The sequence below is a fragment of the Pituophis catenifer genome, unplaced genomic scaffold (genome assembly GCF_029215685.1).
Source record: "Pituophis catenifer annectens isolate HBS135680 unplaced genomic scaffold, rPitCat1.0.hap2 SCAF_6, whole genome shotgun sequence".
In the NCBI taxonomy this organism is placed as follows: Eukaryota; Metazoa; Chordata; class Lepidosauria; order Squamata; family Colubridae; genus Pituophis; species Pituophis catenifer.
The window spans coordinates 2038044-2061619 of NW_027256886.1; the positions used below are offsets into that span (position 1 = coordinate 2038044).

At 46.6% G+C, this 23576-nt stretch overlaps 1 protein-coding gene across 1 annotated transcript in view; it reads right to left on the reverse strand.

Annotated features, from left to right (window-relative positions):
• The window catches only part of LOC139318215 (solute carrier family 12 member 9-like), a 138574-nt gene extending 115244 nt beyond the window's left edge, over positions 1 to 23330 (reverse strand). Inside the window, exon 1 of the mRNA XM_070945553.1 lies at positions 23138 to 23330. Within this exon, the coding sequence (XP_070801654.1) occupies positions 23138 to 23330 (193 nt within the window). The remainder of the gene's footprint in view (positions 1 to 23137) is intronic.
• Between the last annotated feature and the right edge of the window lie 246 nt (positions 23331 to 23576).

The following is a 23576-nucleotide window of genomic DNA, read 5'->3' on the forward strand; positions in this document are numbered from 1 at the left end:
CTTCTGGAAGGCAGAGTTTTCAGGATTTTAGACTTGAATGAGCCTATGGATTGGAGACGTTGAGCTTGTCGATCGAAAGGTCGGCAGTTCAGCGGTCCGAATCCCTAGTGCCGTGTAACGGGGTGAGCTCCCGTGACTTGTCCCAGCTTCTGCCAACCTAGCAGTTCGAAAGCAGGTAAAAAATGCAAGTAGAAAAATAGGGACCCCCTTTGGTGGGAAGGGAACAGCGTTCCGTGCGCCTTTGGTGTTGAGTCATGCCGGCCACATGGCCACGGAGACGTCTTCGGACAGCGCTGGCTCTTCGGCTTTGAAATGGAGATGAGCACCGCCCCCTAGAGTCGGGAACGACTAGCACATATGTGCGAGGGGAACCTTTACCTTATGGATAAAAATAGAGAAACAGAAGGCTTGCAAAAAATCGTGGGTTTCTTGCAAGGAAATATGTTTTTTTTAACAATAGTACTTTGTAGGCTTTATTGACGTTCTGCCCATGTAGTTATTATTTTTTTAAAGTTTTTTTAAAGTTCAGATTGTTGATTGTTTCCGATGTGGGTCATAACAACCAGCACAGGAGTGATCAGGGCATGATGTTTATATAAATTAGATGATGTCCATTTCTTTCGTCTTCCTTCCTGTCTCCCATTTCTCCTATTCACAAATTCGGCGTCTTTTTCAGCCTCTGCATTCGCAGGAAAGGGAACAGCCCAAGTGGGATCGTCCCAGCTGCCTCGGGGGATGATCTGGCACCAGAAAATCAGAATTTTTTAGGGGAGTGGTGGGGGCAGATGACCATCCTGAGGCAAAAGAAACGTAAAGCTGCAGGAACTGATCCGCTTCGATGAATTCTTGATTCAGCCAGATTTTAGGGCATTGGGACGTGCAAAAGAGAGGAAAGCTACTGTAGGAAGTCAGCACCCACCCCTTTCCTGGAAGAATGAAATATTTTTGGAAATATTAAAAAGGCAGAATATTATATTTCCCTGGATGAGAAATGGAGAAACATGTTTTTTTTTAGAGGCAGGAAGCAGACTCACTCTTAATAGCCCCCACCTTCCTTAATAGCCCCCAGCAGATGTCAGCACTTAAAGAGGTAAAGAGATAGCTAGCTCTATTCATAAGCAAATTCCCTGAAGCAAGGTCTGAACAAAAGTAGGGTTAGCCCTCAGCCACAATAGGAATTGCCCAACAAGCCCCTTCATTGCATCAGCAGACCAAACTTCAACCAAACCTAGCTCAGACAAACACCTAGGATTTGTACTTTGCCTGTAGAGCCGTGATGGCGAATCTATGGCACGCGTGGCCAAAGTTGCACACGGAGCCATGTTGCCTGGCATGCGTGGTGTCGCCTGTTCCTCTTCCGGGTTTCTGGCGTGCATGCACACGTGCCAATCAACTGGTCTTGTGAGTGCGGCAGTGCCGGAAACTAAAAGAGCTGGTCTTCCGTTTTCCGGCGTGAGCATGTGCGCCGGCCAGCTGATCAGTGTGTGCACATTCGTGGCAGTAACCGGAAGATTTGCTTGCCGGCATCCATGCGCACATCGGAAACTGGAAGTACCTTATCTGGTGCGTGCATGCCCCCCGGGCTGCTCCTCTTCCTCGTCTCGGCTGTGATGAGTGGGCGTGTGTGAGCGAAGTGCGTGCGTTCACAAAGTGCTCCCTTTTTGGCACTCTGTGCCGAAAAGGTGCACCATCGCTGCTATAGAGCCAGCTATGACCCCTACATGACCCCATAGGAATCTGACAACAAGCAATAGAATACATGATCTTGCACAGGAACAGGAAGCTCAACTACAAAGCCTATAAAAGGTATAAACACCCCCTCCTCTCACCTCCATGTGGTCAGCTGGCCAGGACCTCAAACCCATGCGGCTCTGCTTCATCATTAAACCATCTTTCCAATCAGCCTCCATGTTTCCTGTGTCTTTCTCCTAGCTTGGAACTGAACCAGATGGATATTTCTTCCAACACAACCAAGCTGAATCTTGGGGTGTCATCCACCGTATCAAAACCAGGGGTGGGTTTTATTTACATTTGCTACTGGTTTGCTCACTCGCTCACGCATCAGTTCTGTGCATGTGTAGAAGTTTATGTGCAGAGCATATATGATGACGTCCAGGCGGATGGGCAGAGTCTCCCGTCGCCACTCCTACCAGTTCGCCTGAACTGGTAGCAACCCACCACTGAGCAAAACTGAGAGATTTTGGTGATCACACCTTGGTCAAATCCTACTGCAGGAATAGCCATTCCTCAATCTCTGGTACTGGACAGGCATCGCGGCTGATCTATCCTTATACAGGTAGTCCTCGATTTATAACCATTCATTTAGCAACTAAAGTGACAACACTGCTGAAAAAAGTGACTTAGGACCGTTTTTCACGCTTACGACGATGGCGGTTTCCCCGTGGTCAGGTGATCAAAATTCAGGTGTTTTGGCAACTGGCAGGCATTTATGCCGGTTGCAGCGTCCTGGGGTCATGGGATCGCTTTTTGCGACTTTCTGACGAGCAAAGTCAATGGGGAATGCCTGATTCACTTAACCACCATGCTGCTAACTTAACAACGGCGATGATTCACTTAACAACTGCGGCCAGAAAGGTCGTAAAATGGGGCAAAACCCGCTTAAAAACCTTCTTGTTTCGGGAAAGGAAATTTTGGGCTCAATTGCGGTACTAACTCGAGGACTACCTATACCGGCTTCTGCCTACCAGGATGTGATTAAGAGGAGGAAGGCACACCCAAAACGGAGCTCACCTGTGAGTGAACTTTACTCCTTGATTACTCCACCCCAATCACTTGAGAGTAATCGGGGAGCCTCCCTCGCTAACCTGAGTTACCCAGCTGTGCAGAACGCTCCGAAGCTGGAATTGGCCTTCTGTAGAAGTCGCACTTGTTGCTTTGTCACACTTCCAAGTGTGGCACACTTCCAAGAGCCTGGTGGCGCAGCAGACTAATAGCCTGTTATTATCATTCAGCTGCCTGCAATTACTGCTAGTTCAAATCTCCCCAGGCTCAAGGTCGACTCAGCCTTCCATCCTTTCTAAGGTAGGTAAATTGAGGACCCAGTTTGTGGGGGCAATAAACTGACTTTGTATAAATATACAAAAGGATGAAGGCTATTGCTTAATGCCTTGTAAACCGCCCTGAGTCTCCGGAGAAGGGCGGCATATAAATCAAATTTAAAAAAAAATGCACAAGACTGTTTGTGAGAATTCAAAGAACTCAGCTCTTAATTTATACACCTTCTAGTGCAAGGCTCTCCAACCTTGGCAAATTTAAGACTTGTGGACTTCAACTCCCAGAATTCCTCAGCCAGCGCTGACTGAGGAATTCTGGGAGTTGAAGTCCACAAGTCGTAAACTTGCCAAGGTTGGAGACTCCTGTTCTAGAGCTCTCTTGGAAAACTTCACTGGCATCAGAAAATTAAAAGCATATTTTTTCCTCCTCCCTCCTCCTCCTTTTTCCTCTTCTGTTGAACCTTCTCTGAATTTATATCAGTGATGGCTAACCTTTTCCGGACCGAGTGCCCAAAGGATGCACAAACCCCCAAAATGCAATGCGTGCATGCCAGGGGTGGGTTCTAATTTTTTTTACTACCGGTTCTGTGGGCGTGGCTTATTTTGTGGGTGGGGCTTGGAGGTCATGTGACTAGGTGGGCGTGGCTAGCTGGTCAGAGTCCTTTCTGGAAGGTCCTCGCACTTACGACCAGTCCTCGCACTTACGACCTGACTCATTTGTTTGCTTTTAACACTGATCAGCTGTAGGGCGGCCCTTTGAAGCCGCGCGGCAAGAGTTTAAACAGTTTTTTTTCCCTCTAGTCATCAGCTGGGACTCAGGAGGCAGCAATAGATTGGGGGTGGGGCCAAATAAAAGGTAAGAATAACGTGGATGGGGGGGAGGGCGGGGGGGAGAACCAGTTCGGTGACGTCATATCGTCACCGCTACCGGCTCAGCCGAACCGGACCGAACCGGGAGGAACCCACCACTGGTGCATACCCCCGTGCACGCCCCCCGCTCCTCACACCTGCGTCAGAGACCCGAAGACCAGCTGGCCGGCGACAAGTGCACGCACATGCGTGGCGGAGCTGAACTGGGGTGACGGCTCGCGTGCCCACAGAGAGGGCACTGCGTGCCACTTCTGGCAAGCCCGCCATAGGTTTGCCATCACAGATCTATAAGCCTTATATGTTTTCTTTTCTTTTCGTAGGCCTTTATGTGTATTTCTCTTTAGCCAGGTTCTTACTACATAAACCAAGATTTTTATGCAGCCCTAGTTCAGTGAAATCACAATCCACTAGTTTCTAGGCTTTTTTTTTTGGCAGCCAGCAAGCACATTAGTCTCCCCAATGGGCAGCAGAGTGCTTGCTGGCTGCCAGAAAAAAAAAGCCTAGAAACGCACATATGTGCTAGTCGTTCCTGACTCTAGGGGGCGGTGCTCATCTCCGATTCAAAGCCAAACAGCCAGCACTGTCCAAAGATGCCTCCGTGGTCATGTGGCCGGCATGACTCAACGCCAAAGGCGCACGGAACGCTGTTCCCTTCCCACCAAAGGTGGTCCCTACTTTTTCTACTTGCATTTTTTTACCTGCTTTCGAACTGCTAGGTTGGCAGAAGCTGGGACAAGGAACGGAGGAGCTCACCCCGTTACGCAGCACTAGGGATTCGAACCGCTGAACTGCCGACCTTTCGATCGACAAGCTCAGCGTCTTAACCACTGAGCCACCGCGTCCCCTAGGGCTGCTTACCGGTGGGTAATTCCCACTGTATTCTTGGCACAATAGAGTGATTGCATTCAGATCACATATTCTGAACCTGTTTTACTGAATTAATGCGTTTTTCTGAGTTTCTCCAATCCTTGGGACTATAAATTAACTAAAGAGCAACAGTTTTCACAAGGTGTTAGAAGCAAAGTCGACACTTACATGCCAGCCAAAAAATACGATACTATGATTCTGCAAGCGTACTGAAAGTTTCTGTCCTTGAATAAAATGTGTTAATTGGAAAAAGGTGCTTTTTGGGGTTGTTTTTTTTTTTTTAACTAAAATAGACTAGTCAAGCTTTCCTCTTACAAGGCTTCACAAGAATAACACCATATTTCCAGCAAAGCAGCTGCATTCACCAAGTCTTGGTCCAATTACAGTAAGTATATTGTGTGAACAGAATTTCTGAGTTTCCCAAATTATTCCTCTCGGGATTAATGATTCTTTGAAAACACAACACCAAGAGTGCCAGCATGACACCAAAGGTAGAATGCTCTCTTTACCTGACCTGGGTCAAGTTAATGTGTGAATACAGCCGATGAGACGAGTTAGTTGAAGGCAAGCAGCTGGGCCAAAGTTATCCAGTAAGCTTCTACATCCCAGGTTATGTGCCAGAATCAAACACAGGACTATCCTGTGTGAATCAGGATCCCTTCAGGATCTCTCCACCCACTCAGGTGTATCCCCCATCACTGGGGGAATCTCCTCCCTCCAAATTCTCAACCATTTCTGTAGGGATTCTCAGTCATCCAGGTCATGGTTGTCCCAAAAATGCTTTTTCAGGAGGCAACTGGACGTTCTGGTTTTTTTTTTTTGAAGACGTTTCGCTTCTCATCCCAGAAGCTTCTTCAGCTCTGACAGGATGATGTTGTGGTCTGCCAGCAGTCTGCAGAGCTGGCAGCAGAGTCGGACAGTGAGGAGGCCAGGGAGGAACGTGGGCCAGTCCTGGAGTCTGGGGAAGGCTCGGACGAGGGCTCTGCGTAAGAGATGGGGCCAGGGCCATCTGGGAGTGATGCGCGGACTCCAGAGCCTCCAGAGTCGGACATCAGAGAGGCGGAGGAACACAAGGAGCTTGTTCCTAGTGCGCACATGCGCAGAGCTGCCAGAAGGCAAGAACAGTTAAAACAAAAGGGACAACTTGGGAGTAAGGCCTGGAGATGATTGGCCCCTCCCATAAGACTTAAAAGAGGAGCAAAGGCACGCGAGCCTTTGCAGGAAAGCAACGTTGTTAATTCTGTTCCCAGTCGGCATCTCTGTTTGATTCTGGACTCCGTGGGGCTTTGCCAAGTAGGTCTTTGGCAGCATGTTAAGGGAGATAAAGGTTGGTGATTATCCCAAAGGACTTTTTGCAACTAATTGGGACTCAGCTGTGAATGAACGTAATTCACAGCTTTTGCAATAAAAGAGGTTTTTGGGACTACTCGTGTGTTTTAATGACTCAGGAAGTCTAGGTCACAACAGATGATCCTTCCATTCCCCACCATCCTGTCAGAGCTGAAGAAGCTTCTTGGATGAGAAGCGAAACGTCTTCAAAAAAAAAAAAAAGTCCAGGAAAACCTTTGGGATTCTCAACCATTTCTTCAATGTTTCATCCTGGCTCGAAGTGCCGCCTCATTTAGCGTCACAACTTACAGCGGTTCCTTTAGTGACCATTCGACGTTACAACACCGCTGGAAAAAAAAAAGTGACTTAAGGACCGTGTTTCCCAGCTGTGGCCTTCCCCGTGGTCACATGATCAAAATTCAGACACCTGGCAACTGATTCCTATTCATGACGGTTGCAGTGTCCCTGTGGTCCTGTGATCCACTTTCTGACAAGCAAAGTCAACGGGGAGACCGGATTCACTTTAACAACCGTGTTACTAACTTAACAACTGCTAGGATTCGCTTCACGACAAGCGGCAAGAAAGGTCGTAAAACGGGGCAAAACTCACCTAGCAAACGTCTCGCTTAGCAACAGAGATTTTGAACTCAATTATACGTCATAAACCGAAGACTACCTATATAAAGTATTATCTAGACCAGATGGATGGCATATAAATATAAGCATCATCTGCTTTTAACCACTCCGTAGTCCCTTGCGGGGTGGAGTCTGGGCAACTGAATGGAGCTAGCAGAGTGTTTAATGGCCGGATGCCTTTCCTGTCACCAATGCGGAGTTTTGTTCAGCAGATATATTCTCATTGATGGCACATAAATATAATAAGTTAATAAAATAAATAAAATAAATTACTTATTATGAATTAGTAAAATAAATTATTTATTTATGAATAAATTATGAATTGCCCAAGTTTCTTTAATCCAGTGTTTCTCAATCTTGACAACTTGAAGAGGTGTGGACTTCAATTCCCAGAATTCCCCAACCAGAATTCTGGGAATTGAAGTCCACACTTCTTCAAGTTGCCAAGTTCGAGAACTAGTACTTTAAAGCTCCAGAGCTGAGAGGACAGAAACTATTGATCGGAAATCAATCGGCTGAATTTTAAATTGAAGATTTATATTGAGACCGAGGGCCTGGATGAGGAATGGCAGGAAAAGGAAGTTGATCTGATCAGTCAAATTGGTTTTTATGGCTGGCAATTTCTGAATTTTTCTTGCCTTTCAAGCTTTTAACCGGTCAAATTAAATAAGGTTTCTTTTTGTTCCAGGCGTAAAGAAAAATTCGAACTGGGCATACATCCTGCTTTAGTTTAATCTTTTGGCAGCTCAGCTGTGCCAGCTCAGTTGTTGATATTTTTCATTTTTCTATTTTACCTTTCTCTAGGGACACGGTTAAGAGCCTGTAGTACAGTGGACTAAAGCATTGTTATTAACAGATTAACATCTGCTGCTTGCAATTAGTGCAAGTTCGAATCTCGCCAGGCTCAAGGTTGACTCAGCCTTCCATCCTTTCAAAGGTAGGTGAAATGAGGACCCAGATTGTGGGGGGCAATAAGCTGACTTTGTATATAAATATACAAAAGTATGAAGGCTATTGCTTAGCACATTGTAAGCCTCCCTGAGTCTCCGGAGAAGGGCGGCATATAAATTAAAGCAAAAAAAAAAAAAAAAAGGTTAGGGGGTCACTTCTTATTTTAGCTTCACGACAACCCTGTGAGGTTAGGCCAGGGTGAGAGACAACATTGTACTAAAAGTCACCCAAGATGGTTGTCTGGATGCAGCTGGACTTGACGTGGGGACGTGTTTTGACTTCCCAATCTAGCCTAGGTAGGTCAGGGATCACTTGGTGGTCTCCCATCCACTAATTAACCAGGCCTAATTCCTAATTTGCAAGGCCCAATAAGTTTCAGCCAGCTGCTGTTCATGCAGAAAGACTCATCGAGGCCCTTCCATCCACACGACCAGAGACTGGTCTGGGTCAGGAGACGGGGCCAGAGCTAATAATCAGGGGGAAAAAAAATTCCACTTTTGCAGCAGAGAAACAAGAAAACCTTGGATTGGTTTCGTGGTTAAAGAAAACATTGGCGATTCCCAGAAAGCGAAGGGAAAATCCAAAATGACTCACTCCGATTTCTTTTTGCTAGCTGCATGCTTTTCTTTTCGCAATACACACCCACACACACACAGAGGTAGTCCTCAACCTACGGCCACTGGAGCCTGGCCAATGGAGCCCAGACTTTATGTTGTTAAGTGAGACATTTGTTAAGGGAGTTTTGCCCCGTTTTATGACCTTTCTTGCTTCGGTTCTTAAGTGAATCACTGCAGTTGATAAGACAGTAACCTGGCTGTTAAGTGAATCTGACTTACCCATTGGAAGGTCGCAAAAGGGTAACGGTCATAAATACGAACCAGGTTACTAAGCATCTGAATTTTGATCATGTGACCGTGAGGGATACTGCGAAGGTCGTAACTGTGGAAAAAAAGTCACTTTTTCCAGTGCTGTTGTAACTTTGAATGGTCACTAAATGAACTCTTGTATAAGTCGAGGACTACCTGTAAACAAAAGGTTGTGAGTCTTTTCAGAAGGGTAGCTAAAGGAGTACAGGATGAGAAAGGGAGAAATTGAACAGGCGGCACCAAAGTTTAGCCCTGCAACGTGACCATTTTTCACACTTACGACTGACGCAGCACCCCCCCAGGGTCATCCGATTTACATTAGGATGCTTGGCAACTGACTCATATTTATGACGGTTGCAGTATCCCAGGGTTAAGTGATCCCCCTTTGCGACCTTCTGACAAGCAAAGTCCATGGGGAAGCCAGATTCACTTAACAACCACCCTGTGACTCACTTAACGACGGCGGCGAGAAATGTGGCAAGAAAAATCGTAAGAGGGGGCAAAACTCACTTCACAAACGTCTCACTTAGCAACATAAACGCTGGGCTCTATTGTGGTCGCAAGTCGAGGACTACCTGTAAGAGGAAATGTTGGTGGATACGTCGCAAGACCCCCACCCCATTTTTTGTAAAAATAAGGGGGGGTGGCAAGGATATGAAGCCCACGAGCCGCTTTCCTTAAAAGTTTACAAAGGGGACAGAAATGCTGTTATCACTTTTCACTTCCGCCTTTGGGTTGGACGTCAGGAAGTGTGAAGCAAGAAAGTGAAATGAAAAAAAAAAAAAAAGGAAATAGCAGAAGCAGAGATTTCGGCTAAAATCGTCTGGGAAACTTCCTAATGAGATGACATGAAATGTGGGACAAAATAGATCTCTGGTTTGAGAAACATTTAAGCCAGCATTCGGCCCAGTTGCGAATAGGTCACAGACCGGTACTGGGCCACGGCCCACAGGTTGGGGACCTCTCATTTTAAGGATTCAGACAATCATTGGTCCTCTGGAGGTGTCATAGAAGGAACTTACTTGGTCCGTTCAGGGGTTGCTATATATCAGTGTATTTCAAACTTGGCCCCTTTAAGATGGGTGGGCTTCCACTCCCAGAATTCCCCAGTCAAACCTGGCCCCTTTAAGAAGGGTGGACTTCCACTCCCAGAATTCCCCAGTCAAACCTGGCCCCTTTAAGATGGCGGACTTCCACTCCCAGAATTCCCCAGTCAAACCTGGCCCCTTTAAGATGGGTGGGCTTCCACTCCCAGAATTCCCCAGTCAAACCTGGCCCCTTTAAGATGGGTGGACTTCCACTCCCAGAATTCCCCAGTCAAACCTGGCCCCTTTAAGATGGGTGGACTTTCACTCCCAGAATTCTTCAGTCAAACCTGGCCCCTTTAAGATGGCGGACTTCAACTCCCAGAATTCCCCAGCCAATCTGGCCCCTTTAAGATGGGTGGACTTCCACTCCCAGAATTCCTCAGCCAAACCTGGCCCCTTTAAAATGGGTGGACTTCCACTCCCAGAATTCCCCAGTCAAACCTGGCCCCTTTAAGATGGGTGGCCTTCAACTCCCAGAATTCCTCAGCCAAACCTGGCCCCTTTAAGATGGGTGGACTTCCACTCCCAGAATTCCTCAGCCAAACCTGGCCCCTTTAAGATGGCGGACTTCCACTCCCAGAATTCCCCAGCCAATCTGACCCCTTTAAGATGGGTGGACTTCCACTCCCAGAATTCCCCAGTCAAACCTGGCCCCTTTAAGATGGGTGGACTTCCACTCTCAGAATTCCCCAGACAACCTGACCCCTTTAAGATGGCTGAACTTCAACTCCCAAAATTCCTCAGCCAACCTGGCCCCTTTAAGATGGCGGACTTCAACTCCCAGAATTCCCCAGCCAATCTGGCCCCTTTAAGATGGGTGGACTTCCACTCCCAGAATTCCTCAGCCAAACCTGGCCCCTTTAAAATGGGTGGACTTCCACTCCCAGAATTCCCCAGTCAAACCTGGCCCCTTTAAGATGGGTGGCCTTCAACTCCCAGAATTCCTCAGCCAAACCTGGCCCCTTTAAGATGGGTGGACTTCCACTCCCAGAATTCCTCAGCCAAACCTGGCCCCTTTAAGATGGCGGACTTCAACTCCCAGAATTCCCCAGCCAATCTGACCCCTTTAAGATGGGTGGACTTCCACTCCCAGAATTCCCCAGTCAAACCTGGCCCCTTTAAGATGGGTGGACTTCCACTCCCAGAATTCCCCAGACAACCTGACCCCTTTAAGATGGCTGAACTTCAACTCCCAAAATTCCTCAGCCAACCTGGCCCCTTTAAGATGGGTGGACTTCCATTCCCAGAATTCCTCAGCCAATCTGACCCCTTTAAGATGGGTGGACTTCCACTCCCAGAATTCCTCAGCCAAACCTGGCCCCTTTAAGATGGGTGGACTTCCACTCCCAGAATTCCTCAACCAAACCTGGCCCCTTTAAGATGGGTGGACTTCCACTCCCAGAATTCCTCAACCAAACCTGGCCCCTTTAAGATGGCGGACTTCAACTCCCAGAATTCCCCAGCCAATCTGACCCCTTTAAGATGGGTGGACTTCCACTCCCAGAATTCCTCAGCCAAACCTGGCCCCTTTAAGATGGGTGGACTTCCACTCCCAGAATTCCTCAACCAAACCTGGCCCCTTTAAGATGGCGGACTTCAACTCCCAGAATTCCCCAGCCAATCTGACCCCTTTAAGATGGGTGGACTTCCACTCCCAGAATTCCCCAGTCAAACCTGGCCCCTTTAAGATGGGTGGACTTCCACTCCCAGAATTCCCCAGACAACCTGACCCCTTTAAGATGGGTGAACTTCAACTCCCAAATTCCTCAGCCAACCTGGCCCCTTTAAAACGGGTGGACTTCAACTCCCAGAATTCCCCAGCCAACCTGACCCCTTTAAGATGGCTGAACTTCAACTCCCAAAATTCCTCAGCCAACCTGGCCCCTTTAAGATGGGTGGACTTCCATTCCCAGAATTCCTCAGCCAATCTGACCCCTTTAAGATGGGTGGACTTCCACTCCCAGAATTCCTCAGCCAAACCTGGCCCCTTTAAGATGGGTGGACTTCCACTCCCAGAATTCCTCAACCAAACCTGGCCCCTTTAAGATGGGTGGACTTCCACTCCCAGAATTCCTCAACCAAACCTGGCCCCTTTAAGATGGCGGACTTCAACTCCCAGAATTCCCCAGCCAATCTGACCCCTTTAAGATGGGTGGACTTCCACTCCCAGAATTCCTCAGCCAAACCTGGCCCCTTTAAGATGGGTGGACTTCCACTCCCAGAATTCCTCAACCAAACCTGGCCCCTTTAAGATGGCGGACTTCAACTCCCAGAATTCCCCAGCCAATCTGACCCCTTTAAGATGGGTGGACTTCCACTCCCAGAATTCCCCAGTCAAACCTGGCCCCTTTAAGATGGGTGGACTTCCACTCCCAGAATTCCCCAGACAACCTGACCCCTTTAAGATGGGTGAACTTCAACTCCCAAATTCCTCAGCCAACCTGGCCCCTTTAAAACGGGTGGACTTCAACTCCCAGAATTCCCCAGCCAATCTGACCCCTTTAAGATGGGTGGACTTCCACTCCCAGAATTCCCCAGCCAATCTGACCCCTTTAAGATGGGTGGACTTCCACTCCCAGAATTCCCCAGTCAAACCTGGCCCCTTTAAGATGGGTGGACTTCCACTCTCAGAATTCCCCAGACAACCTGACCCCTTTAAGATGGCTGAACTTCAACTCCCAAAATTCCTCAGCCAACCTGGCCCCTTTAAGATGGCGGACTTCAACTCCCAGAATTCCGCAGCCAATCTGGCCCCTTTAAGATGGGTGGACTTCCACTCCCAGAATTCCTCAGCCAAACCTGGCCCCTTTAAGATGGCGGACTTCAACTCCCAGAATTCCCCAGCCAATCTGGCCCCTTTAAAACGGGTGGACTTCAACTCCCAGAATTCCCCAGCCAATCTGACCCCTTTAAGATGGGTGGACTTCAACTCCCAGAATTCCCCAGTCAAACCTGGCCCCTTTAAGATGGGTGGACTTCCACTCCCAGAATTCCCCAGCCAGCTATGTTGGCTGAGGGATTCTGGGAGTTGAAGTCCTCACATCTTAAAGGGGCCACGTTTGAAAAAAACTGATCTAGATAATCTTGAGGATGTCCTCCAAGTCTATGGCCAGGTTGATACGACTCTCTTAGCCCGGCATACAGACAAACAGACTGCACTGGTGTGAACGCAGCCAGTTTTCTCTCCCCTTTCTAATTAACAGCTATTATTTTAGGGGCGAAATGGCACCTTCCATCTTACCCGTGTACTTTTTGCTAACTAACAGAGGGGGCCGACTCCATAATCCCTCATCCACGGCTCCCCAATCTGCCCTGCTCCAGAAGTCTGTGGCTTCAAATCCCCCTGACAGTCAGATGATTTCATCAGTTTAAAAGGAAATTTCTCAACAGCCCTGCCCAGTTCTGCAATTTCAAGCAAACTGAGCATTACCAAGAATCTTGGACACATCTAGAGTTGAACTGAGGAGAGAAACTTGCCAAGGTCATCTCTCCTCCCGGAAGTCAAAACAAATAGACTGACAGCTGTCACTCTCTTTGCTTCTTCTGTGGATACACACAGTAAGCCTTCACATAACATATTTAAGGCAGGCACTGAATTAACCCATCTCCTAGGTCAGGGGTCAGCAACCTGCGGCTCCAGAGCTGCATGCGGCTCTTTGGGCCCTCTGCTGTGGCTCCCTGTCAGGTGATCCCAACACTGGCTGGCCCCGCCCCTCGCCCTCCCCTCCCAGTCACTCCTCACCTGGCCTGAGAAGGTAAGGGCGACAGTGGGGGATGGAGAAGCGGCCAGGGCAGAGATAGAGAAATAGAGAGAGAGGGAGAGAGAAAGGGAGGGAGGGAGAGTGGGGGAAGAGAGGGAGGGGAGAGAGAGAGATGTTTTTTTTTTTTAATTTGATTTATATGCCGCCCTTCTCCGGAGACTCAGGGCGGCTTACAATGCGTTAAGCAATAGCCTGGTTATTTACGGGACTGCCTGCTGCCGCAAATGGCCTCCCACCGGCCGGTACGCTCTCAGAGAGGGACTCCTCCGGGTGCCATCGGCCAAACAATGTCGGCTGGCGGCCCCCAGGGGGAGAGCCTTCTCTGTGGGGGCACCTACTATCTGGAACGAGCTCCCCCCAGAGATACGGAGGATCCCGGATCTACGCCCCTTCCGCCACACTCTCAAGACCTTTTTATTTCACCAGGCTGGTCTGGCCTAACCTTTCCCATTCTCTTTTTAATGTAAATTTTAATGTAAATTTTAATTTGTTCTTAACCTGGGGTTTTAAATTTGTCTTGGGCTAAATTGATTTAATTCGATTTTACTTCTGCTCTTAAATTTTTGTATTCTATGTGTTTTATCCTGTGCCTGTTCACCGCCCTGAGTCCTTCGGGAGTAGGGCGGTATACAAATTAAATAAAATGGAAAAAAAAAATGAAAAGAGAATTTAAAGAAATAATTGTGGATTGCACTATGTTGTGTGAATTTAAATTTAGGGGTTCAAATTTTAGGGAGGGAAAAGAAAAATTGAATCATATTAGGATGAGAAGTTAAGATGAAGGGTAATGTTGGTTTCTTAAAATTAGAGAGAATAAATACTATGATAAAAATTGAACATATAAAATTGTGTTAAAGATGAACAAAAAATCTGTACAAATTTAAGACTGGGCCAATATTCTGTTCAGAAAAAGCTGTATTGTATGTTTGTTTGTGTGTTTAAAAAATAAAAAAAAACTTTACAAAAAAAAAACTTATGACCACAATTGAGTCCAAAATATCTGTTTTTAACTGAGACAGTTGCTGAGTGAGTTTTGCCCCATTTTACGACCTTTCTTGCCACGGTTGTTAAGTGAATCTCACTGCAGTTGATAAGTGAGCAACGCAGTTGTTAAGTGAATCCGGCTTCCCCATTGACTTTGCTGGGACACGGCAACAGTCATAAGTATGAACCAATGGCCAAGTGTCTGAATTTTGATCACATGACCCTGGGGGCTGCTACAAAGGTCGTAAGTGTGAAAAAACTGTAACTTTGAACGGTCACTAAATGAACAAGGTTGCACGTTGAGGGACTACCTGTGCACAATGCCCAGATAGAACCTTGTTGAATTCAGTTTCTTCCCATCAAAGATGCTCAGAATCACATTTCAAATGAAACAGAAAGTGTAACGGAAAATAAAAACTAGTTGTGCAATGAACAGCGTGACTAAATCATTTACATCATTAACATCAACTTTGTTCCTAATTTATGGTTTTTCATCTGCTGGAAATCACAGCCAGCAGTAATACTTTGCCAATCTTAAAAAAAAAACAAAATTAAGCAATCATAGGAGTTATAGATTAACCCGGAACCACAAAACAACACTCAGAAGGTGGCGCAAGCAAATGCAATTTTGTAGAAAACCCCTGTAAATATATGAATTAAAGAATCAAAGGACTAGAATGAGACTTCAGAGGGAAGAAAAAGCTGAGCACTCTGCTTAGCTTTATAGATCAGATTTGAAATAAAGAAACCTGAAATTCTCTAATTGGTATGTGTTACAGCCAACCTGTATTACAGGTAATCCTCGATTTACGACTACAATTTAGCCCCAAATGTTTGTTGCTGTTTGTTCAGTGGATTTTGCCCCATTTAGGACCGTCGTAAATATGAACCCGTTGTCAAACGTCTGAGTTTTGATCCTGAGGATGCTGCAAAGGTCCTAAGTCTGAAACACATTTTTTTTCCCGTGCCGTCGTAACTTCGGTCACTAAACGAACTGTCGTAAGTGGAGGACTACCTGCATTTATTTCAAATAATAAATTTTATTTCTGAGAGGGGAAGAAAACAAGGGGAAAGCCTCTGAAAACAATTCTGCTTTTGATATTTCCCTGGCTATTCTGTGCTCTTTTCGCAAAAGTTAGAGAAACTTGAGGTTTTTCCAATGAAAACGGAACAGCTAAGAATGCAAAATTCCGATCTTAGCATCAAGTTGAATTAACTTTCAGCAAATCCTTTGGAGAGGTTGTGTGAGGCTGACGCTGCATTCAGAAAAGGAGAACCTAGAGCCTCTTGAAACCGCGAAAAGAAGGAACAGAAAGCAATCCCAGAGCAAACACGGCCAAATCCACCCCCACAAAAAAACTTTGACAAAAAGTGAAAAAAAACGCAGAGAATTCGACAGAGAAAAAGCCAAAATTCCTAAATCCTTAGCCTATCATGTCGTGTGCCGTGTGCAAACAATACACATTAATCAGCAAAGACTGAAAAGAAGAAGAAGAAGAAGAAAAGATAATATTGGCTGAGCAAATTACATCAGAGAGCTCAAGCAAGTGAGCCAAGCTGCAAGCTGACCTTCTAATCAACACCAATGAAAAAAAAATTCCATTCCAAAGAATAGAGTCTAGAGCTTCCTTCTCCTACTTCCCACACTCCTACTTCTATCTATCTATCTATCTATCTATCTATCTATCTATCTATCATTCTATTTATCTATCTATCCATCCATCCATCTATCCATTCATTCGTTCGTTCGTTCGTTCATTTTCCATTAAACAATTTTGTTCCATGGGGAGATTTTATTTCTTTATTTTATTTATTTGCTTATTGTTACCATGAAATAATTTTTGTTCCATGGGGTGATTTTATTTTTTATTTCATTTATTTTATCTACTTATATCCCACCTTCGTTATTTTTACAAATAAGCCAAGGTGGTGAACATATCCAACGCACCTTCCTCCTATTTTCCCCACAACAACAATCCTGTGAGGTGCGCCCTGCTCTGAGAGAAAGGGATTGGTCCAAAGTCACCCTACCGGATTTCATACCTAAGGCAGAACTAGAACTCACCGTCTCCTGGTGATTGGCCCAAAGTCACCCAGCTGGGACTCGTGCCTAAAGTGGATCTTGAACTCATGATCTCTTGCTTTTTAGCCTTGTGTCTTAACCATTGGACCAAACTGGATCTCTAAGACTTAGGATGTACAAATAGTCCTCGATGTACGACCACATTTGAGACCAGATTTTCTGTTGCTAAGCAAGAGTTGGGTTGTTTTCAGCGCTATTGTAACTTCAAATGGTTGTAAATCAAGGACCTGAGTTCATCCTCCTTTAGGTACTGAAGCCTAAAGTAACCTGGGGCCAGACACCCCCCCCCCCTCTGTCCTGCCCACCTCACAGGGTTGTTGTTGTGTGACCGATCACAGGTAGCTCACAACTTACAGCCACAATTCAGCTCAAAATTTCAGTTTGCTAAGCCAGGCAGCTGTTAAATGAGTGAATCACAGCAACTTGTTAATTTAGTAACACGGTTATTAAGTGAATCTGGCTTCCCCAATTGAGTTTGCTTATCCGAAGGTCGCAAAAGGGGACATTGCAACCGTCATAAATACATAAATACAATTGTCCGAATTTTGATCAAGTGACCACGGAGATGCCCGCTACGGTCGTTAAGTGTGGGAAAAAAAGGTCATAGGTCATTTTTTTCGATGCTGTTGTAACTTCGGTCACTAAATGAACTGGTGTAAATCGAGGACTACCTGTACAATATCCTAATGTCGATCTGACAGACGGGTTTTGGGGTTGTTGTTATTGTTGTTGTTTTGCGATGTAGTGGAATAATGACCCTCACTTAATTACTTTGTTAAGCATTGAGGCATTGTAGAATATGGGTTAATTCAGTAGCCAGGTTAAACATGTTGTGTGAATGAAACCCCAAGCTAGTTGAAAGAATAAGAGTATTTGTATTTGGGGCAAGGGCCGGCTGATTTAAAGGCCCTTTAATATTCACAAAAGATTATTTATTTATTTAATTATTTATTTATTATTTATTCATTCATTCATTCATTCATTCATTCATTCATTCATTCATTCATTCAAACTTCTATACTGCCCTTCTCCTTTCGGACTCAGGGCGGTGAACAGCCAAGATAAAAAACATTTATACATAAAGTTAAAAATAGATTTAAAATAATTAAATAAATTTGGCCCGTAATTTAAAACTTATCAATTTAAAAATCCGTATCAAATTTTAAAACCAACCATAAAATCAGGACAGACCGGCTAACTGAAAAAAATAAGTTTTTAGGGCCCGACGAAAAGTCCGGAGGTCGGAGATCACTCGTATCTCTGGGGGTAAATAGATCCCCAAATAGAAGGGATCTTGTAGATCATTTATTTTATTTATTTATTATTTATTTATTTATTTTATTAAATTTTTATACCGCCCTTCTGCTGGACTCAGGGTGGTGCACAGCCTAGAATAAAAAACATCCCAATACAAAATTTAAAATTTTAAAAGAATTAAACAAATTTTGGCCCAAAATTTAAAACCTCCCGACTAAAATCCATTACAATTAAAAATATCTAAGGGGGGGGGTTTACGCCAGCCCAGCTTGATGAAATAGAAAAGTTTTGAGGGCACGGCGAAAAGCACGGAGATCTGGTATCGTATGTATTAAGTCCAGGGATCTGAAACCTTAAATAATCAAAGAGCCATTTGGACCTGTTTCCCGCAGAAAAGAAAACACCGGGAACCACAAAACCTGGGTGGGCGTGGCCAACTCAATGTCACTCACTTCCACAGGTCACATGACACACACCCCAGCCATGCCTACCCAGCCGGTCATTAGGGTAGACAACCAGTTCAGTGGTGGGTTCCTCCCGGTTCGGTCCGGTTTGGCCAAGCCGGTAGCAGTGACGATATGACATCACCGAACCGGTTCTTCCCCCCTGCCCTCCCACCCCCACCCCCCCACGTTAGTCTTACCTTTTATTTGGTCCCACCCCCAATCTATTGCTGCCTCCTGAGTCCCAGCTGATGACTAGAGGGAAAAAACCTGTTTAAACTCTTGCCGCGGGGCTTCAAAGGGCCGTCCTACAGCTGATCAGTGTTAAAAGCAAACAAATGAGTCGGGTCGTAAGTGCCAGGATTGGTCGTAAGTGCAAGGACCTTCCAGAAATGACTCTGACCAGCTAGCCACGCCCACCTAGTCACATGACCTCCAAGCCACACCCACAAAATAAGCCACGCCCACAGAACCGGTAGTAAAAAAATTTAGAACCCACCCCTGAACCAGTTGTTAAAAAACACCGGGAACCACAAAATCCTCTTGACATCTCTCTCTCTCCCCTCCCTCTCCCTCTGTATCTTTCTATGTCTCTCTCTCCCCCGCTCTTTCTGTCTCTCTCTCTGTCTCTCTCTCTCCCGCTCTCTCTATGTCTCTCTCTCTCCCGCTCTCTCTGTATCTATGTCTCTCTCTCTCCCGCTCTCTGTATCTCTCTATGTCTCTCTCTCCCGCTCTCTCTCTGTATCTATGTCTCTCTCTCCCGCTCTCTCTGTATCTCTCTATGTCTCTCTCTCCCGCTCTCTCTGTATCTTTCTGTCTCTCTCTCTCCCGCTCTCTCTGTATCTCTCTATGTCTCTCTCTCTCCCGCTCTCTCTGTATCTCTCTATGTCTCTCTCTCTCTCCCGCTCTCTGTATCTCTCTATGTCTCTCTCTCTCCCGCTCTCTCTGTATCTCTCTATGTCTCTCTCTCTCCCGCTCTCTCTGTATCTCTCTATGTCTCTCTCTCTCCTGCTCTCTCTCTGTATCTATGTCTCTCTCTCCCGCGCTCTCTGTATCTCTCTGTCTCTCTCTCTCCCGCTCTCTCTGTATCTCTCTGTCTCTCTCTCTCCTGCTCTCTCTGTATCTCTCTATGTCTCTCTCTCTCCCGCTCTCTCTGTATCTCTCTATGTCTCTCTCTCTCCTGCTCTCTGTATCTCTCTATGTCTCTCTCTCTCCCGCTCTCTCTGTATCTTTCTATGTCTCTCTCTCTCCCGCTCTCTCTGTATCTCTCTATGTCTCTCTCTCCCGCTCTGTCTCTGTATCTCTCTATATCTCTCTCTCTCCTGCTCTCTCTCTGTATCTCTCTGTCTCTGCCCTGGTCACTTCTCCATCCCCGGCCATCGCCCTTATCTTCTCAGGCCAGGCGAGGAGTGACTGGGAGGGGAGGGCGAGGGATGGGGCCAGCCAGTGTTGGGATCACCTGACAGGGAGCCACAGCAGAGGGCCCAAAGAGCCACATGCGGCTCCGGAGCCGCAGGTTGCTGACCCCTGATTTAGTCCAACCCCTGGCTGGCTTAAAATTATGTAGCTATTCAGTCATGCCATTTCAAGAACGAAGTGATTATGTTAATAACCCGAGTTAATTATAAGTCAGTGTGAGACACGGTGCCCTGAAGGTAAAATATTACTCAATTCTCAATACGCCACTGTCTGACTTATATCCTGAAAATGGGAAAATTGTACCTTGGAGCAATCCTATCCACTGGCTTCCCGAACAAACGTCGTCCATTTTTGGAAATCTAGCTTCTCAGGGATCGGGGTTTATCCTTTAACTTTCTCTCTGACTTATCTGTTTGCCAAAGGCAGGGAAAATGCTTGGAAAATAAAATTTTGCTGTAAACTGGCTAGAAGCCTGAGTGGCGTAGGAGGCTAATGCCTCCTACTAAGGCAGCATTTAACATCCAGCTGCCTGCAATTACTGCGAGTTCAATTCTCACCAGGCTCAAGGTCGACTCAGCCTTCCATCCTTTCTAAGGTGGGTAAAATGAGGACCCGGTTTGTGGGGGCAATAAACTGACTTTGTATAAAATATACAAAAGTATGAAGGCTATTGATTAACGCATTGTAAGCCGCCCTGAGTCTCCGGAGAAGGGCAGCATATAAAAATAAATAAAAATAAAATAAAAATAAAAAATAAAATAAAAATAAATAATTAATTTATTATTAATAATTCCCTTAACCCTCTCAAGCTGAAATCGGAAGATCAGCTGACAATCTTGGCAAGGTTAGCCGCTTTTCCAAAGGCCTAGGATTTTTATTTATTAGCCAGGATTTGGGTGTTGCTTTAATCCTAGACTCCAAGGCCTTTAGGATAATGTTTTTTTTTCCAATCCTGGCCACTTGAAGACCTGTGGACTTCAACTCCCAGAATTCCCCAGCCGGCATTTATAACTCCACCTCTTTACCGACTTACTTTGATATTCTTTAAAACCACCCTGTCCAACAAACCAGGATGATGTGGCTACCTAGATGGCCAATGTCAGAAAGTTCATTCTCGGTTTATCTGAAAACCACTTAGCAAAGGCCAAAGGGTGAATATCTGAATCACCAACTCTTTTATCGCATCCCAGAACTTCCTCTTTCTTTGCAAAGAAACTGGGCTCCATTCACACAACCCACCTAACTTTCCTTCCAGGAAAATCAGGCTGCATTCACATGACACGCTGATTTTTTTTTTCCCCCCACTCCAGGATAACCAAGCTGTATTCACATGACAGCTTAACTTTCCTTCCAAGATAACCAGTCTGCACTCACACAAAGTGCTTAACTCTTTTTCCAGGATAACCAGGCTGCATTCACACAACATGTTTAACTTTCCTTCCAAGATAACCGGGTGGCATTCACACGAAACGCTTAACTTTCCTTCCAGGAGAACCAGTGAGGGTGCATTCCCACAGCACAATTACGGTTACTTCTACCCCCCCCAACCTCCCCAGGATAACCAGGCCGCATTCACACGACCCACTGAATTATTTTTTCCAGCATCACCAAACTGCATTCACACAGATCACTGAACTGTCCTTCCAAGATAACCAAGCCGCATTCCCACAGTACACTTAACTCCCCCCTCCCCAGGATAACCAAGTCACACCAAAGCTTAATTTTCCTTCCAGGATAACCAGTGAGGGTGCATTCCCACAGCACGCTTAACTCCTCTCCCCCCCCGCCCCCCTCCCCAGGATAACCAAGCCACACCAAAGCTTAACTTTTGCCCCCAGGATAACCAGGCTGCATTCACACGATTGGGTTATTTTTCCAGCATAACCAAGCTGAATTCACAGGAAACACTTAACTTTCCTTCCAGGATAACCAGGCCACATTCAGATGACCCACTGGGTTATTTTTTTTTCCTGCATAACCAAACTTCATTCACACAAATAGCTCAACTTTCCTTCCAGGAGAACCAGGCTGCATTCACAGACACAATTTAACTTTATTTCCAGGCTGAATTCACAAGAAAGGCTGAACTTTCCTTCCAAAAGATAACCAGGCCGCATTCACACAACATGTTTGACTTTCCTTCCAGGACAACCAGGCCTCATTCACACAAAGCGCTTAACTTTTGCCGCCCAGGATCACCAAGCTGTGTTCACACGAATACAACTTTCCTTCCAGGATAACCAGGCCTCATTCACACAACACGCTGAATTGTTTTTCCAGCCTAACCCAGCTGTATTTACAGGACACGCTTTTTACTTTCACAGACACAATTTAACTTTATTTCCTGGCTGAATTCACAAGAAAGGCTGAACTTTCCTTCCAAAAGAGAACCAGGCCACATTCACACAACATATTTAACTTTCCTTCCAGGACAACCAAGCCTCATTCACACAAAGCGCTTAACTTTTGCCGCCCAGGATCACCAAACTGTGTTCACACGAATACAACGTTCCTTCCAGGATAACCAACACGCTGAATTGTTTTTCCAGCCTAACCCAGCTGTATTTACAGGACACGCTTTTTACTTTCACAGGCACAATTTAACTTTATTTCCCAGGCTGAATTCACAAGAAAGGCTGAACTTTCCTTCCCAAAGAGAACCAGGCCACATTCACACAACATGTTTAACTTTCCTTCCAGGACAACCAGGCTTCATTCACACAAAGCGCTTAACTTTTGCCCCTCAGGATCACCAAACTGTGTTCACACGAATACAACGTTCCTTCCAGGCGAAACCAGGCCGCATTCACACGACATATTTAACTTTCCTTCCAGGACAACCAAGCCTCATTCACACAAAGCGCTTAACTTTTGCCGCCCAGGATCACCAAACTGTGTTCACACGAATACAACGTTCCTTCCAGGATAACCAACACGCTGAATTGTTTTTCCAGCCTAACCCAGCTGTATTTACAGGACACGCTTTTTACTTTCACAGGCACAATTTAACTTTATTTCCCAGGCTGAATTCACAAGAAAGGCTGAACTTTCCTTCCCAAAGAGAACCAGGCCGCATTCACACAACATGTTTCACTTTCCTTCCAGGATAACCAAGCCTCATTCATACCACACGTTTAAACTTTATTTCCCAGGCTGCTGAATTCACCAGAAAGGCTGAACTTTCCTTCCAAAAGAGAACCAGGCTCCATTCACATACAACACGCCGATTTCTCTCTCCCCCCCCCATCCCCAACACACAAACCCAGACCCAGGATAACCAACATGCATCATTCCCACGACCCGCTTCAACCAGCGCAACCCGTCCCGCCCTGCCTCGGTCGGTGCCCAGCCCCAAGCATCGCCTAAAAAGAAAAACCAAAAAGGAAAACCATCCCCGGGGCTTCCAGGAGTTCCCAAGCGCGCAATTCTGGCTGCCTTTCCAGGCTGGGCTCCCGCTGCCCGGGGTGGAGTGGAGCGGTGGTGGGGGGCGAGGCGGGCTGGGGTCTCTCTCTCTCTCCCCCCCGGGACTTTGGCTTTCCTCCCTGGGCTGGGCTCCCTTGCTGGCTCACCCAAGCGGAGGAAAAGCACCACGCTGAACATGGAGAGCAAAGTGGGCACCACGACGCCCAGGAAAGTGGAGAGCTTGCGGGACGTCGGGGCCGCTTCGTCCGGCTCCAGCGACGAGCTGCTGCAAAGCCGGTAAGCCAGCAACGGGCTCCGCTCCGACAGGCCGCCGCCGCCGCCGCTCCGACGGCCGGGCATGATCCCCTCCGCCGGTGCTGCTGCTGCTGCTGGTTGCGCGCACAACGACCGCTCCGATTGCGAACCGGCCTCTCCGCAGCCCAGCCTTTCCCCGGACGCACCGCCCTCGGCCAGCCCCGATCCCCGCCTCCTTGTCCCGGCTCAACCCCGAGCGCTTGTCCGGCTGGAGGCAAAAAAAAGAGCGAAGCACCGGCCGGGTTTGAGCTCTGCCTGGAAACCCCGCTCCGTTCAGACGACTCCGGTGGA